Below are 17,948 nucleotides of genomic sequence, written 5' to 3'. Positions count from 1 at the left end.
AGATTAGAGTCCAACGCTCCAAACCACTGCTCTTAACCACTACACTATGCTGGCTCTCACAGCAACTTTGAATGGATAGCAACCTAACTTCAGTGAGAAACTACGTGAGCACAAAATCTCACCGGTGAATTTTTTTGCCTCGCCAGTGTCGCATTTCAATCAGCCCTTAAAATGGTTTAACAATAACTTCCTTTCTCCAAAGAAAAGTTGTGACCTTCTACGAAGACGGCTACCGATTTCTAACAGTTTTTCTCAGTCTCCTAATCAAATGACAATTGCCAGGATTCTTTAGGAGGGCAGGTCCCTTTAAAAGCAAAACAGGAAGAACATCTGGGATGACCAAATTGCACTCCCCGCTTGTTCACCCTGAAAGAGGCAATAGCAAATTCTGTAATCCACCGAGATCTCTTATTCAGCCTTCACCGCTCTTCCTTCTTGTAATCTTCTCGCCATGGAGAAAACCACTTCTGTGCCTGCTGTCCGGCACTTACCTGTTCAGAACTTCGCATTTTAAAAACACACATTTTTGCACGAGCCCTTTACAAATCAGCGACAGAACATCCAAAGCACCAGAATCAAAAGAAAGGCCCAGAAAAAAATCTGCATTAGGAAGAATGTCCTTTCTGCTCACCTCCTTATAAGACCTCTTGCTTTGTGATTTAAATGCAGGTGCAGGAGGGAGAAAGAGAAAACCCCGGCCTGTTAAGAGAATTCCCATTAATTTGCATGCATGTCACAATTTTGGTGGACTCATTTGCTCGATTTTTAAAATTTGCTTGTTCCTTTTTTTTGGCAGCTCTGACGTCTGCATCAAGATCTTCTGCCTTTTTTCTTTCTGCCTTCTTTTCCTTTGGCTGGAGTTAGCCATTTGGCCCCAGATTTCTGAAACACAGAACTGCTGCACTTTTCATAACAAACTGACCAATTATTTTCTGCATCCAAGAATGCAGTCTCCTTGGAAGCGGAGACTTTTCCAACTTTGCCCCTTCTGTTCATCCAGACATGCATGCCCTCAGATTATCTGGGATTCTCCAAACAAGATGGCCAACATTTACCCCCTCCTCCTAAGAAACCGTGGTGAGAATTCTTCACATGCTGAGCAGAATGTTAAAATAAACAATTGAGTGCGCTCCACGAGTAAAGCTGGGTGTTAGTGGCATGAGAGTTAAATCTTCAAAGCAGAACCAAAAAAGTGTTTATTGAAAACGGAATGCTGAGATTGCAAAGTGCCCTGGGGAAAGCGGACCATTTGTTCTGGAGACAGGTGACAGAGATGGTTAGTTAAGGTGCTGTTTCTTGTGCTCCCCGTCTCTCTCCAGAATACCTTTCTCGATGTCCAGGTCTGGGATCTGCTGGATGGAATCCACTTCCTGGTGGGGGAAGCTCCCAAACTTTCTTCTCAAGGGGTTCTGGGACTGCTCAGGTTTAGATGACCTACGTCTTTTGGGCAAGGGCTGGGTGGGGGGTTTGTGCGGGAGGGCAAGCTGGGCTAGTAAGCTAAAGCCCCTGGAGTGGGTGAGATGTTTTTTGTTTTCTAAAAGGAATGAAATTAAAACAGAACACAAAATAAATGTACCAGTTAACTCACATGGTCACGTGATAGAAAACTTAAAATTTTGTCTTCCCAAAACATCATTATGCTATGGAAGAAATACATGGAAACACATGCTAAGACTCAGGACAAATGGATCCCGACTCTAGCAAGTGTGCACTCACATAAGAGCAACTCTGTGGGGAAAGGGAGGGCACAAACACTCTCTTATATGTACTCTGCACCACTGAAGCCACAGCAATTTGCTTGAACCCGTAAGAATTTGGTCTTTTCAACAGGGCAAAATGACTGAGCTCAACATGAGCGGAGGGCAGGCAGCTCTTACTCTGACATGGAAGAGACAAAATCACGGACGCCTTTCAAGTCAACTGACCGTGGAGACAAAACCATGAGTATTCGCACCGTTCCACTGAATGTAGAAAAATACTGTCAGAATGCTTTAGGCACAACATTTGTTACCACTGCACAAACAGGATGCTGGGGGTGGTCTCTTGCCGAGTGATCAGTTGGGAGCAGGGCTGGAAAAATGCTTCCAAGGTCTTAAGTCCCATATAAACATGAATCTGCCTTGTACTGAGCCAGAGGATTAGTCAACTTAGATGTGGGGGGGTCACCAAGGTCACGCGTAGAGGTCTTTTCAGGCTTTTCTACCCCTTTTAACTGAAAACGTCAGGGGCTGACCGCAGGATCCTGTGCATGGGAGAAAGGTAGAACTGAAAATATTTATAGAATAGAACCATAGAGTGGGAAGGGACCACCAGGGTCATCTAGTCCAACCCCCTGCACAATGCAGGAAATTCACAACTACCTCCCCACCCACACCCCCAGTGACGCCTACTCCATGCCAAGAAGATGGCCAAAATGCCCTCCCTCTCATCATCTGCCTAAGGTAATAGAATCAGCATTGCTGACAGATGGCCATCTAGCTTCTGCTTAAAAACCTCCAGGGAAGGAGAGCTTACCACCTCCTGAGGAAGCCTGTTCCCACTTAGGAACCTCTCTAACTGTTAGAAAGTACTTCCTAATGTCTAGACGGAAACTCTTTTGATTTAATTTCAACCTGTTAGTTCTGGTCCGACCTTCTGGGGCAACAGAAAACAACTCAGCATCCTCCTCTATAAGACAGCCCTTCAAGTACTTGAAGATGGTTATCATATCCCCATAGTCTTCTCCTCTTCAGGCTAAAGATACCCAGCTCCTTCAACCTTTCCTCATAGGACTTGGTCTCCAGACCCCTCACCATCTTTGTTGCCCTCCTCTGGACACATTCCAGTTTGTCTACATCTTTCTTAAATTGCGGTGCCCAAAACTGAACACAGTACTCTAGGTGAGGTCTAACCAGAGCAGAGTAAAGCGATACCATCACATTTATAAATTGATTAGTTGTGTTTTGATTGTTTTCAAACTATGTTGTCCACCTTGGGTCTCAGATTTCTTGGGGAAAGGTGAATTTATAAAAAAGTTCAAATAAATGCAAACCTGCAACCCTCGTCATGAGATATCAGTCCTCCCTGTATAATACGGTGGAAATTCTTCACAGGCATCATCAGATTTTAGGACCTTGAGGGAGGGGCCATGTCCAGTGATAACCTGCTTTGCATGCAACATCTAGAATCTCCAGTGAAAAGAGGGAAGTAGCAGGTGATGTGAAACACCGATACCTGCGACCCTGGGGAGCCGCTACCAGTCAGAGGAGACAAGACTGACCTTGGCAGACTTGACCAAGGGTCTGACTCAGTAGAAGGCAATTTCATGTCTGTTCAGAAGGATTTTTTCCATTCCTGCTTGGGAATGAAACACGTGCGGGTAGCACACAAAGCCCTTTCTAGTCATGCAACTTCCTTCCTGAACCAGAAGGAAGGTTATCATGTGGCGGAGATAACTTATTATCCCACCAATGTATTTTATATCACTTCTGATAAGATTACAAGTCAACATGCCTTGGGGAGGGGAGGATTACCAACAGGTATGAGCAGGTAATTCACAATAAAACATTTAGGTCAAGGAAAAACGGAAAGAAACTTTAAAAGTCACCTGGTCCAACTCTGTACCCTAGCTGAAGTAATTACAAATACCTAATAATAATGGTGACGACAACTTTGTATTTATATAGAACTCTTTTCAGATTCAGAGAAGCTGCTCCTTCTCCTTACAGGCTCCAATCCAGTTTAAAGTGTCACTCTTTGCCTTAGCAGCCAAGAAAATTCAGGCTAAAGCTGTTTTTAATCAGGGTATTTAATGCATTTAATGACTAGCATTTTTTGGTCAGACTGTTTTAATGTTATTATTTACGAGTAGGTTTTATATGACAGATTGTGACGGCCAGCCACAAACAATCAACTTTATCGTATTGTATCTAGCGTTCAAAACACTTCACGTGCATTATCTCAGTTGTCCTTACAACAACCTGGGAAGGTGGTCTAATTTGATCCCAGAGTTGCAGATACTGCTAAGGACGAAAAACAGTGGCCTCTCTAAAGGCTACTTAGTAAGTTTAATATGAACCTGGGACTTTCCAGCTCACAGCACATACTCTGGACTCCTAAGCTGTAGCAGTTCTCACTTTTCCAGGTTTTAGCTAGTTTTCCTTGGCTCCCATCAATAAAAGTCAACCATAGAATCATAGAATCCTAGAGTTGGAAGGCACCACCAGGGTCATCTAGTCCAACCCCTTGCACAATGCAGGAAATTCACAACTACCTCCCCCCACACCCCCAGTGACCCCTACTCCATGCCCAGAAGATGGCCAAGATGCCCTCCCTCTCATCATCTGCTTAAGGTCATAGAATCAGCATTGCTGACAGATTGCCATCTAGCCTCTGTTTAAAAACCTCCAGGGAAGGAGAGCTCACCATCTCCCGAGAAAGCTTGTTCCACTGAGGAACCGCTTTAACTGTTAGAAAATTCTTCCTAATGTCTAGACGGAATTCTTCCTAATGACTAGACGGAAACTCTTTTGATCTAATTTCAACCCGTTGGTTCTGGTCCAACCTTCTGGAGCAACAGAAAACAACCTGGCACCCTCCTCCAATACGAGGGGTCAACAACGGATGTTCACTAGTGTGCTGGGCATTACAGCTCCCTCTCCCCTCCCCTCGTGGCATCCCTTTCCTTCCATGCAGAAAACCAGCCACATGGACTGCACAGCTTGCATGGCCTGGAGCGCCAGGAGGCAAAACAAAATGAGACTTCAAAGGATGCATTTTTTCCAGGCAGGCTTGAGCCCCAGTGCCTCTGCTTTTTGGAGATGAACTGCGCCTAGAACGTCTTGCTCTTTTAGACAGGGGTTATCATCTAGGATTGTGACCTCTGGATACAGACAACTCCCCGAAGAAGCAATATTGCAGCTCAGTTTCCCCCGCCGCTCTGAGTGTGGGTGCAGGGAACTAACTCCCAGGAAGGATCTTGTCTCCGACGTGAAGGAACACTTACTGTTGGCTATGTTGGAAGCAGTGTAACTGTCTGCCATTCCTGACACCTGGCTGGCAATGCTGGCCTCGCTGGCTCTCCGGAAGCCCCTGAACTGGGGGGCTGAAATGGGAGTAGAAGGGGATGCGTTTTCCATGGAGACGCCACCATGAGACTGAACAACATCCGCTACGGAGATGAAACAGGGAGATCGAGAATATTAGGCCAAACGGACACAGGTTGTGGCGAGACAAGAAGGATGCAGACACCGAATCAAACCAATGCGTGCACACACAGGAAAAGGTGGAAGAGGATGACGACGATGATGCAGACCTCAACCCAAACCCTTCGGAAGGAATAAGTGTTCCAAAACGAGCTCCGATTGGAAAAAGAAACACACACCAGCGCAAGCAAAACACAAAAGGGGGCGGCAGCTAGGTAGCCATTTGCCAAATGATGACAGCAAATTAATCATCTTAAAAGAAAACAGAAATTCAGAGATCTCAGTCTGAGTGTTGGATGGATTCACTTGTACAGTGCTGTGGTTTTCGAACCATGACCCGGGGAAATCTGGGGTTCCCAAGGGAGAAGTGCCATTAATTGGTGGACCAGCTCAGCTGCTCCCACAGAACTTTTCTTCCAAGGTTCACTGAGGGATCTTTGGGGGAGTTTTCTTGGATTATGCGGTACGATTGCCAGTTCCCGAAGAACCCTCTGCAAGGTACAGGGGTTCTTCAGCGGAACAGGCAAAATGGAAGGGGGGCCCTGAATGCAGAAGTTTAATACCTGCTGGTGCAAAGTTGGGTTTAGCCAGAACAACCAGAGGAAGAGGACTAAATCTCTGTGCCTTTAGCTGCTTGCTAAGGAATGGCCAATCTCCAGCTGAGCTACCCAACAGCACAGGGCCGTAAGGAAGAGACTTGGGTTGTCAGGTTGCAGAGCCTGTGCTTTCTACTGTTGATGTCATACCTTCATCTTGTAAGCAGTCCTTTGTGAAAGGCTTTTTCATTTGGGGAGAACTGTACCTTTCTTCCACCCCGTTAATTCAAACAAACACACACCCTTTGGATCATTACCCTGGTTAGAATTCAAGATGTCTTTTTAGAAACGGTTGGTCTGATTAGTTGTGATAGAACTACTTTAATTAGCTTAATGGATTCTCTTTGCCCGGCTCTACAGTTGAACTCTTCACAACTGCTGCCCTCAGACAGCTAGATGGCTTTTCAAATGTGAGTATTTCCTCAAGCAGCTACATTTAAGTACTGGGGTGAAGAAGAAATTCTGTGAACAATGTTGATCACAGAAGTCACTAAAGCTGGTAAGTGTGCGTTCATTGACAGGAGGGAGAAAAGAGACTTGGACTGTCTCAGTTTCTAACCTAGCTGGATTCTGGTCCTGACACACCATCCTTTTCACCGAGAAAAGGCATCTCTCCTGTGATGTGTCTGTTCTTGTCTGCAGCTCACTTTGATCTGCTAGGCTTCAAAACCCATGGCGTGCTGCTAAGCAGTGGCTCAGCCTGCTCCACACTGTGAAGCATACCGAGAGCCTGTTCACACTGTGAATTTCTTTCTCTCAGAACGAAGTTGCGGAGTGCTGATAAAAAGCCAGAGTACATCAGTGCATATGTCCTACATAGAATCAGCTTCGCTATACTGTCCCCGCTATTAGTAAATTTATCTGGCTGTTCCAATTATACCAGCGGGCCTTCATTTATTATACCACTGATGAGGGCCAGAGGGCCGAAACACGTTTGGTTGTGGTTTATCAACCTGTATTAGTTGCCATTGTGCTTTCTTTTAATATGACTTTTAATGTTTTTAATATAGATATCAGCGCCTTAAAATAAACACGTTTCTATATATTATTTAGTCTTTCTCCACCCAATCGTTGGGTACCCAGCTTTTGTTTTTAGGTTGGATCTTTCTTTCCCCCTTTTTATTTGTTGACTCTTTCCAACGCTTCATGGGACACGGAGTACATGAATGATGAAGACGGGAGCTGTTGCTCACGAAAGCTCACACCCTGCCAGAAATTTGGTTAGTCTTTAAGGCGCTACTGGACTCTTGCTCTTTTCTATATCTGAAGAAGTGAGCTGTGGCTCACGAAAGCTCACACCCTGCCAGAAATTTTGTTAGTCTTTAAGGTGCTACTGGACTCGTTGCTCTTTTCCACTGCTACAGACAGGCTAACATAGCTACCCATCATGAATTATGAAGATACAACTGCTGCTGTCCAACTCACATCTCCCCAGTCAATGATGACACGTGACACACTCACAGAAAGCACTGCCCCATTCCTGGAAGCAGCAACCAATGGGATGGCAGAATACTCTGATTGTAAAGATGTCATATGGTACGCCTTATCTTACTGGGCATTGCAGGGGAAGCTGCAGGTGCCCATAAAGGTAAAGGTCCCCTGTGCAAGCACCGGGTCATTCCTGACCCATGGGGTGATGTCACATCCTGACGTTTCCTAGGCAGACTTTGTTTACGGGGTGGTTTGCCAGTGCCTTCCCCAGTCATCTTCCCTTTATCCCCAGCAAGCTGGGTCCTCATTTTACCGACCTTGGAAGGATGGAAGGCCGAGTCAACCTTGAGCCGGCTACCTGAACCCGACTTCCGTCGGGACCGAACTCAGGTTGTGAGCAGAGCTTGGACTGCAGCTTTCCGCTCTGCGCCATGGGGCTCTTGCAGGCGTCCATGCGTAACTCATAACATCAGGTTTGGGTTTCAGATCTTCCTCTCCCTTCCCAAAGCTCCGCCTAGCCCAATTTGAGAGAAGAGGCATAGAAAGGAGAGGCAATCCGTCTGCATTACTCTCACACATCAACCTCAATGTCTTTCCGAGGTATGGCTGAAAAAAGCAAGCGACCATGCAGAATGATGGCGGCGGCAGCAGCAGCAACAAAAAAGCAAAACTGACTTGGCAAACAGAAATTACTTGAGGAACCAGGGTCTTGAAAGCTTTCCCATACGAACAATGAATGTTACTCACAAACACTGTCTGAATAGAATACTAAATGGATCCGGGGACATTTTTTTAAAAAGCTCCCAATTGTAGAGGCTGCCCACACAGCAACAGCAGGGAAGGAGAGATTCTGCTGTACACACGACACTCCATACAAACAGGAGTCTCCTCCCTGAAATATGTGCATGCACAAAGATCTAGATTGGGTTTCATCGCTGCAATAAGTACACCTTGCATTGGTTAAAAAAACTTCCCAGCACTTTTACTGAGAACCTTGTGATATTTGCAGAGTGTTCTTTCAAACCACCAAGTCCCACAGGCCTATTAGTGTTTCTAAATCAAATTTGTTAACGGCTGTGCATGTTTCTAGCCTGTATTTGAAGCAAGCAGCCTGGTGTAGCATGAAAAGTGGGATCAGAGGAGCAGGCCTATTATATTAGGAGCTGTGGAACACAGGCAGGAGAATGCTGCTGCAGTCGCCTTGCTTGTGGGCTTCCTAGAGGCACCTGGTTGGCCACTGTGTGAACAGACTGCTGGACTTCATGGACCTTGGTCTGATCCAGTAGCGTCTTTCTTATGTTCTTATGATGCATCCCTATTCTCTCCAAGATCAGAAAAGCATGCCTATTATGTTAGGTGCTTTGGAACACAGGCAGGAGGATGCTGCTGCAGTTGTCTTGTTTGTGGGCTTCCTAGAAGCACCTGGTTGGCCACTGTGTGAACAGACTGCTGGACTTGTTGGGCCTGGGTCTGATCCAGCATGGCCTTTCTTATGTTCTTATTATAATTATATTAGATATCATTATATTAGGTGCTGTGGAACACAGGCAGGATAATGCTGCTGCAGTCGTCTTGTTTCTTCCTAGAGGCACCTGGTTGGCCACTGTGTGAACTGATGTCTGGGTTTCATGGACCTTGGTCTGATCCAGCAGGGCCTTTCTTGTTCTTATGACACAGCAGCATTAAGCTGAAGCCTGCCATCCGCTTTTGTGCTTTAAAGTAGCTGTTAGCGCTCTCAGGAGCCCTTCAGTGGGAAAAAAGTGGGGCCTTTCTGTCCAGGGGACAGGGGCTTCTACAGAGCAAGAAGCATGTGTTGCACTGCATTATATGTCTGCAAGCAGGGAAAGCTCCAGGCACAGCGTTGGGAGGGGGGAGTCTAACTGGGGCAGTACCCTCCCACATTTAACACAAAGTCAGGCCAGCTTGGGTTCGGGTCAATAGTTTCTTCCCTTGCCTGTAGCAACCAGTTTGTCCAATGCATTCGTCACCCACAAAAACCACAGTTTTGCAAGCTGTCGCCCCTGTTCAGTATCGAAGGTTGTTTGACTGGGTGTAGGATCGAAAATGACCAATTCAGACAAGCCTCTAAAAAAAAGTGGCCGGAATCACAAGCAACCATCTATGTGAAATGAAATTTGTGCAAGGCTGTTCAGTGCTACCAAGAAAAGAAAAACCCTTCCAGTGACTCAGCGTTTAGCTGAATCATTCCCCAGCCTGCAGCGCCAAAGAAAGAGATTCCTCTCTGGCCGCCAAACCATTTCCACTGTCAAGTCTGGAAATGTTAAAGTCTCAGCCCTGTGGGTACCACCTCACATGCAACCTGCGTCTCCAGCCCTGGTGAGGGCCTCAGTCCCAAGAAATGGCAAAGAAAAAGAAGATTTTTGTTTTAATTGCTTGCCAGTTATCAGAAGGAAAGACTACGCAAGCAGAGGGAAACCTTCTTAACCGGCCAGGAGCTGGGAAGTGGGATTTTGAGTGACGCAGGACTCGTCTATAGTCTCAGTGGTTCAAAGCAAAAATAAAAAAGGGGGGGGGGACAAAACGTCATCCTAACATAAGTAAATGAGATAACGGCAATTAACAGATGCAACGCAGCCTCTTTTTTATGTTTACTTGCTTCAGTTTTTGCTCTGAACACTAAAGTAGATGATTGCTGGATAACCCCCTAATGTGCATATCTACTGCCCTGTAAAGAATAGTCCTCGAACCCCACAAGCAAGACGACCCCAGAAGCATTGTCCTGCCTGTGCTCCAAAGCACCTAATATAATAGGTCTGCTCCTCTGATCCTGGAGAGAATAGGTATGCATCATGACTAGTATCCATTTTGACTAGTAGTCATGAATAGCCCTCTCCTCCATGAACATGTCCACTCCCCTCTTCAAGCTTTCCAAGTTGGAAGCCATCACCACACCCTGGGGCAGGATGTTCCACAATTCAACCATGCGTTGTGTGAATACTTCCTTTTATCTGTTCCAAATCTTTCACCCTCCAGCAGATGGCCCCGCGTTCTAGTATCAACAGCCTCCCTGAGTTTGTATTCCTCTTCCGGGGGGGGGGGGGGGCCCACCCAGCCACTAAGCTGGCAGAGAAAGCTTTCAGGACCCTCAGTTCAACCGGGTGTCTCCCGAGCATCGCCTAGGCCCCAAGCACATGACAGAAAAGACAGCGCTGGGAGAGAAGGGCAGATTACACACACTCAGCAAATCCAGAATTTTTACTGGGAGCGTCTTGCCAATTCAGGATGGGAACGGGGATACTGGTTTCCATGAAGCTTTCCTGGTTCTGGAGAGCAACCAGGGGGCTGCTTTCCACGAGGAGAAGAGGGTTGCTCTGGACTGTCTCGACTAGAAGCAGACAGGGAAGAAAACAAATTGGGGCAAGAACGGCAGACATGTGGCCACACAGACCGTAACACAGACTCACAACTGATGCTAACGATGCCTCTGGGGCTCTTATCAAGGAATTCAGACACAGGACATAGTAAAGGGTCTAATCAGCTGAGAGGAAGGACAGGTTGCATCAGGGAGGCAGGAGACAGAGGAAAGGGGTAAGGAATGGGATGGAGGGAGGTGCTGGTTTGCCTCCCCACAGTTGCCTTTCACCTGGCTACTAGGAGAAAAACTGCCATCCGGACAAGTTTCAGAGGAGACAGCTGGGCGAGGGAAGATTCCAGCATCCTCTTCCCATCCACTCACTCTTTATTTCTACAAAATCTCCACCTGTACACACACATTTTATACCCGTTTGTCAATGATCCAGGATCTGCTGATGTCATACCCAGGTAGACCCTAACCCACCTTCAGCATCACCCTATACAGCTGTGCGTGCTACACTATGCCGAAATCCAGAATTTGGCTTCTGGGAGGAGATCAGCCCATGCGTGAGGCTTACTGGAGCTCAAGGAGACTTACTCCCAAGTACAAGTTCTAGATGTCAGAATCTCAGCTTATTTATCCCCCACACCAACTAAGTTTGAACAGGGCAGCAGTGCCAAGGGCTGAAACCCAAAGGCACATGAAACAGACTGAAACTGTTTATAATGTTTTTGCTTTCCTGCAAGCACTCTTGGAATTATTGTTTCGGGTGGGCGTTGACACGCCTTCTCCGTATCAGCAGGAGATATTTTCTCGGCACCTGTGTGCGAGCTGGGGAGAAAAAGTACCACTTTTGAAACTGCTCTTCTAAAGTAGACCACAAATCTTGCCAGTAAATAAATAACATTTATTCCTTTCCTCAACACCAAGACACTCCTCTCTCCAGTACTTCCAGGATAAAAATACAGGGTCAAGGAATGTACCAAGGCCTAGCTGAGAGAGAGCGCCCAATTTACACATGGCTCAAGGCTCCTGCTGATCTCTGAGCAGTACAGGAAAACCTTACCTTGTCTGTAGGTAGCATGATTGTATGGCTTTTATGACCGGCATGAGCCACACACTTTACTATTAGATGTACGTGTGTCGTTTGTTTTAACGAGATTATTTTCTTATTTGTATTGTAGACACATTGCAAACTGCTCTGAAACCACACAAAGCCCAACCTCGCTGCCCGAAGAAGTAAAACCCAGACAAAGGTTTTACCACCTTTGCGCCAGCCGGGTCACCGATAATGGGCCTTAGGGGGAGGAAAGTTGACTCACCCAGGAGGGCCGAACTGCCATCCCCAAGAGGGAACCGCTGGTAGCGTGGGATGTTACAGGGTGGCAGAATGTGGAACTTCTTCTCCAAGAGGGGCTCCAAGCGCGAGGCAGACGGGTCTGCGGGGTGGAATAGATTGTACACTTGCTGGCAGGCTGGTCTCAACTGGAAGACTAAACGGGGTGACGGGTGAGAGATGAAAGAGAAGATGTTGAGATGGCTGGCCACATGGCTAAATCGGCTGTTAACATTCACTAGGCACAAAGGAGACAATTATTCTGTTTGCTAGCACTACCAACCACAGCTGCAAATCAACTAATATTTAAGTAAGCTGCTGTTTAAGAATGCTTTTCTAAGCTATATTGGAGCTGGGTAGCACCTTAGACCCACAAGATTTTTGGGGTATAAACTTTTGAAAGTCAAAGCTCCCAGTATCTGACGAAAGGAATCATACAGTTGGAAGGGGCCATACCGGCCATCTAGTCCAACCCCCTGCTTAATGCATGATCAGCTTAGAGCATCCCTGACAAGTGCTTGTCCAGCCTCTGCTTAAAGACTGCCAGTGAGGGGGAGTTCACCACCTCCCTAGGCAGCTGGTTCCACTGCTGAACAACTCTTACTGTAAATTTTTTCCTCTAATATCCAGCCAGTACCATAATTTAAACCTATTGTTGCGAGTCCTCTCCTCTGCTGCCAACAGGAACAACTCCCTGCCCTCCTCTAAGTGACAGCCCTTCAAATACTTAAAGAGAGCAATCGTGTGTCCCCCCCTTGACCTCCTCTTCTCCAGACTAAACATTCCCAACTCCCTCAGCCTTTCCTCATAGGGAGCTTTGGCTCTTGAAAGCCTGTGCCCCAAAATCCTTGTTGATCTCTAAAGTGCTATTGGACTTGAACCCAACTGTTCCACTGCAGACCAAAATGGCTGATCTCTGAAACGATCTTCATGGAAGACACCACGTTCAGCCGCATGGAGTGGAAACCCACTAACCTGGTATCTGACAAAGGGAGCTTGCTCAGACTCTCGAAAGCTCATACCTGGAAAACTTTGTTGGTGTCTGTGGTGCTACCAGACTCTCATCTTGCTCTTCCATTGCAGACCAACATGGCTACCCTCTCAAACTTTTCTAAGCTATGTTCACACCTTAACATTTACAGTTCAGTTCTAAACCGCCACAAAACAATTAGCGCATAAACACATGAAGCTGCCTTCTACTGACTCAGACCCTCGGTCCATCAAAGTCAGTATTGTCTACTCAAACCGGCAGTGGCTCTCCAGGGTCTCAGGCAGAGGTCTTTCTCATCACCTACTTGCCTATTCCCTTTAACTGGAGACGCAGGGGATTGAACCTGGGACCTTCTGCATGCCAAGCAGATGCTCTGTCACTGAGCCACAGCCCCTCAAGGGTGAGGAAAAAAGACTTAACTTTCAAGAAGTCATAGTGTACTCTTCACCCATAGCGTGAGCCCAACTTGGGTAATTTGCCCCAAAAGTATACATTCTCTCAAGCTGAATATTGTGCCCACTGCCAGTCTCACCCTTCCCCACATCCTTTAGGTAGTTTACCCACCTTCATTTTTTAAATCATTTTTAATTAATGCATCACATGCATTAATTTATCCACTGCTTTATTTGGAAATATTTTGAAAATTACTGGGGGAGGGAAATATTTGGGTGACGCCACCGGTGCTAGCCAACTAGAAGAAGAAGAGTTGGTTTTTATATGCTGACTTTCTCTACCACTTAAAGGAGAATCAAACCGGCTTACAATCTCCTTCCCTTCCTCTCCCCACAACAGGCACCTTGTGAGGTAGGTGGGGTGAGAGAGTTCAGAGAAAACTGTGACTGGCTCAAGGTCACCCAGCCGGCTTCATGCTGAGGAGTGGGGAAACCAACTCGGCTCACTAGATTAGTGCCCGCCGCTCATGTGGAGGAGTGGGGAATCAAACCCGGTTCTCCACATTAGCGTCCACAGCTCCAAACCACTGCTCTTAACCACTACACCACACTGGCTCCCTGGCCAACTTTTGCTGCAGAAATTTTCAAAGCTTGAAATGAAAAGGCACATTTGGACTGCAAACGGTGAGAGTAATTCCAAACTGGCCCCACTCTTCTACAAACACCGTTATTCCTGTCTCTGTGCTCTATAATTTTCTAAGCTTTCCAGGCGAGCTTCCTTGTTTAGAATACTCAAACGTTTTTAGAAGCAGACCATATTTTCAAAGCCCCTCTGCCCCATACCAGAAACCTACTGTCGAGCGTTGGAATGACGGTTTTTCTCAATGCGAGGACCAGCCCCAAAGGAGATCCAAAGAGGAAGAAATCAGTGATCTCAAACTCAAATTTCCCAAGGTTCCCGCCATCCAGCATGATGGAACTACTGGATCTCCGTGATCCAGGATAGTTTCTCAGGACACTAGAATGTAAACTACAAAGAGAAGGAAGGAAAGTATGAGCAACAAGGAAGCAAGAAACTACCAGACAGACAACCATGAAAGAAGACCATGCTGTTGTTAATGGTGCATGCAGTTCTTAAGAGCTTAATTACAAAGGAAGGGCTTATTAGAGAACATACTGGCGATCTATTTAAACAAAATGGATTTCTTCTCTTCTGGGGGTTGCATCCTTCCTAAGAGTTCGACATACATTTAAAAAATTTAATGGGAATCAGAGCCTTCCCTAAAGCCAGGAAACAACATTTATTGCAGCTATTTTGTGTCTTTTTTTTTTTAGTATTATCATTTGCCTTATGTTTATGGTCTTTGTTTTAAACAGCTGTTTTGAGCTACCAGAAAAGTGGTCCACAGTTTTTTTAAATCAATACATTTTGTGAGGCACATCTTTATTTTTTCCTTTTTATCATACAGGGAACTGAGGCACGAACAACTGTAAAGAATGCCTTAAACAGTGTCGGAAGAAGAAGAAGAGTTGGTTTTTATATGCTGACTTTCTCTACCACTTAAGGGAGACTCAAACAGGCTTACAATCACCTTCCCTTTCCCTCCCCACAACACACACCCTGTGAGGTGGGTGGGGCTGAGAGTGTGTGACTAGCCCAAGGTCATCCAGCTGGCTTCATGTGTAGGAGTGGGGAAACAAATCCAGTTCACCAGATTAGCCTCCGCCACTCATGTGGAGTGGGGAATCAAACCTGGTTCTCCGGATCAGAGTCCACCGCTCTTAACCCCTGTACCAAGCTGGCTCTCTCTGCTTCTCTGCTTTCTGATATGAACATTATGGAGCTACTGCTATGTTGCCCACACAAAATGCAATCTAGGAAAAGTACTTTAGCAGTCCAACTAGCTTTTTATCCCTAACATTTATATCTTTTGAACTGTACCCCACTTTATTAGAAGCCCAGATATTTTGGAAGGAAAGGTGGCTTTTGATCTTTCATCCATTTAGCTTCAAACCTTCGTGGCTGAAACAGAGGGCCTATTCAATCTGCCTCTACAATCTGTTTGAGCAGCAGGTTGCTAATGGATTTTTTGTGTCAGTTCAGACACAACCGGTTTGGCTCCCAGCTGCTTACGGATTTGTTTTTACCCGTTCAGACAAAGCCACTTGTGTCCCATTCGCAAAGAGAGGCGGAGCTGGTTTTTATGAAAACGGCTTTAAACTGTTTTCAGTTCTTCCTTGCGCATCTTGATCGCTCCAGCGTGCTGTCTGAACTGCCTGGAGTGCTTTGGGAAGGACTGTGATTGTTTCCCCGCCTTTTTTGCTGGTGCGTTGTTTTTCGGTTTTCCCCTGGGTTTTGTTTTAACGTTCTGAGATTTGCATTATAGTGCTATAGTGTTCCACACAAATCTCGGAACATTAAAAAAAAAGCTGGAAAAGAACACACCGGCAAAAAAGGCAGAAAAACAATTGTTGGGCTGTTTGAAATAGCCAGAGCACTTTAGAGATGGCTCATAGATGGACTGAAATGAGCTGTAGAATCATAGAGTTGGAAGGGTCCACCAGGGTCATCTAGTCCCCTGCACAATGCAGGAAATTCACAACTACCTCCCACACACACCCCCAGTGATCCCTACTCCATGCCTAGGTGGCCAAGATGCCCTCCCTTTCATCATCTGCCTAAGGTCATAGACTCAGCCTTGCTGACAGATGGCCATCTTGCCTCTGCTTAAAAACTTCCAGGGAAGGAGGGCTCACCACCTCCTGAGGAAGCCTGTTCCCACTGAGGAACTGCTCTAACTGTTAGAAAATTCTTCCCAATGTCTAGATGGAAACTCTTTTGATTTGGTTCTGGTCCGACCTTCTGGGGTATGAACACCCATCTTTGTATCGCTTTATTCCAAAATGGACCGCAACGGTAATCTGAACAGGGCCAGAATATCATTGGGCCTGGAAGTGTTTTAAGCCATCGGTCCAAAATGACACACCACCTCATCCTATTCTATACCTCAGAAAACAGGGAGGTGCTGTGGGCCCAGTGACAGAACCTATGGCTTTGCTTGCAGACGGTGCCAGACTGAACCCCTGACGTCTCCTCGGAAAGGAGCTCATCTAGCAGGGTCTTGGGAAAGACCAGTTCTCTTCCTGAGGCCCTTGAGAGCTGGTACCAGTCAGAGAAGACAATCCCGAGACAGGTGGACTGAGGGTCTGACTCAGTTACGTTTTGTACGTGCAGTTCCCCAAACGCTCTACGGTACGGAAAGCCGTGAACGAGTGCTTACCTATTTCTTCCTCAAAGAAGTTGTTGGGACAAGTGTTAAGGGGTTAATAAAAGAGAAGAGAGAAGAGAGGAAAGAGAAAAGAGAAAGATCACAACAGGCAGGAAGGGAGACGTCGTGCACCTTTGCATGCCGCTGATCTCTTTTACTAGCATAAAACATTCAAACATGCTTGGGCCATACGAAATATGGCAGGTCTTTTCACACAAGAACTTGTGCATTCAGTTATAATGGTGAGATATGTTCTGCCCACTGATTATGCCCGTCCACCCTTTTCACGTGAGTACAGTCATGCCGAAATTTTTTTTTGAGACTGCACCGTCTAAGCAATACACAGAAGCACAGAAACACGGAGCTGGAAGGGACCTCAGGGGTCATCTAGTCCCACTCTCTGTGCAATTATAGAAGTATAGACTCGTTAGAGTTGCAAGGTGCCACACAGGCCATCTAGTCCAACCCCCTGCTCAAAGCAGGATCAGCCTAGAGCAACCCTGACAAGTGTTCATCCAGCTACTGCTTGAAGACTGCCAGTGAGGGGGAGCTCACCACCTCCCTAGGCAGCCGATTCCACCTTCAAGGCAGCTGTTTTCTCCAGGGGAACTGATCTCTGTTTCCTGGAGGCCAGTTGTAATTCTGGGGGTTCTCCAGGATCCACCCGGAGGCTGGTAACCCTAGCAGGAACTGTCTCTGCTTAGGTTGATGCTATCTCAGCCCTAACCTTGCAAAAATTTTGGACGCCGATTGGGAGAAATATATAAACATATATTGTGCAGGGGGTTGGACTAGATGACCCTGGTGGTACCTTCCAACTCTATGATTCTCTATAAATATTTTAGATCAATTAAGCAAAATAAATTTCCTTGAAAGTAAAAAAGCCTGAAAACTGGATTTAATTCATCCCATATAAAATTCACAAATCTCCTCTTTCTACAGCCTCCAATTGACCAGGTCCCAAGTCTCTTTCTAGACTACGACAGGTGGGAATTCCCTTCTTTTAATGAAATGCAGCTTCTATTCAGAAGAGTGTGAAATTTCAAACCACCAGTAGCCCCTCTGCGTGATTTACAAAGAGATGAGGGTAGTTAATAATGATGAGAGGGTTCAGAGGCAAAGGAGATGTAATTTTCCTGTCCCTCCAAGGCCCGAAAGACAAGCCCACATTATTATTTAGAGCTGCCTGAGAGAAAAACAAACAATAGAAGCAGAATCCACTAAATCTTATTAATATTGCCAAAAGAATTTTCCTGCAGAATGTATGTGAGATAAATAAAACATACAACTGCGTGGTTGGGTAGAAGTGTTTTATGAGCGTGAGCTCGGAATAGCCTGTAATACAAATCCAGAGAGCAGCTACATTTGTCGGTGTTTGTGGGCCTCTTGCCTTATCAAGATCTGAGGTGTGGTTCAAACTACAATCCATTTATT

General features: G+C 46.1%; 1 protein-coding gene across 6 annotated transcripts in view; it reads right to left on the bottom strand.

The window, feature by feature from the left end:
- Positions 1 to 17,948, bottom strand: part of PITPNM2 (phosphatidylinositol transfer protein membrane associated 2) — a 97,317-nt gene that overhangs the window by 9,573 nt on the left and 69,796 nt on the right. For 2 of the 6 annotated variants that reach the window (XM_056859228.1, XM_056859232.1), the window contains 5 exons: positions 14,100 to 14,275; positions 11,849 to 12,019; positions 10,407 to 10,556; positions 4,985 to 5,149; positions 1,325 to 1,534 (listed from right to left, as the gene is read on the bottom strand). In XM_056859228.1, coding sequence (XP_056715206.1) covers positions 1,325 to 1,534; positions 4,985 to 5,149; positions 10,407 to 10,556; positions 11,849 to 12,019; positions 14,100 to 14,275 — 872 coding nt within the window. The remainder of the gene's footprint in view (positions 1 to 1,324; positions 1,535 to 4,984; positions 5,150 to 10,406; positions 10,557 to 11,848; positions 12,020 to 14,099; positions 14,276 to 17,948) is intronic. The other 4 variants (XM_056859229.1, XM_056859230.1, XM_056859231.1 and 1 more) reach the window with 4 other exon arrangements.

Source organism: Euleptes europaea, chromosome 13 (assembly GCF_029931775.1).
Source record: "Euleptes europaea isolate rEulEur1 chromosome 13, rEulEur1.hap1, whole genome shotgun sequence".
In the NCBI taxonomy this organism is placed as follows: Eukaryota; Metazoa; Chordata; class Lepidosauria; order Squamata; family Sphaerodactylidae; genus Euleptes; species Euleptes europaea.
The sequence above is the reverse complement of the archived record's forward strand: the minus strand, read 5'-3'. Positions and strand labels throughout refer to the sequence as shown.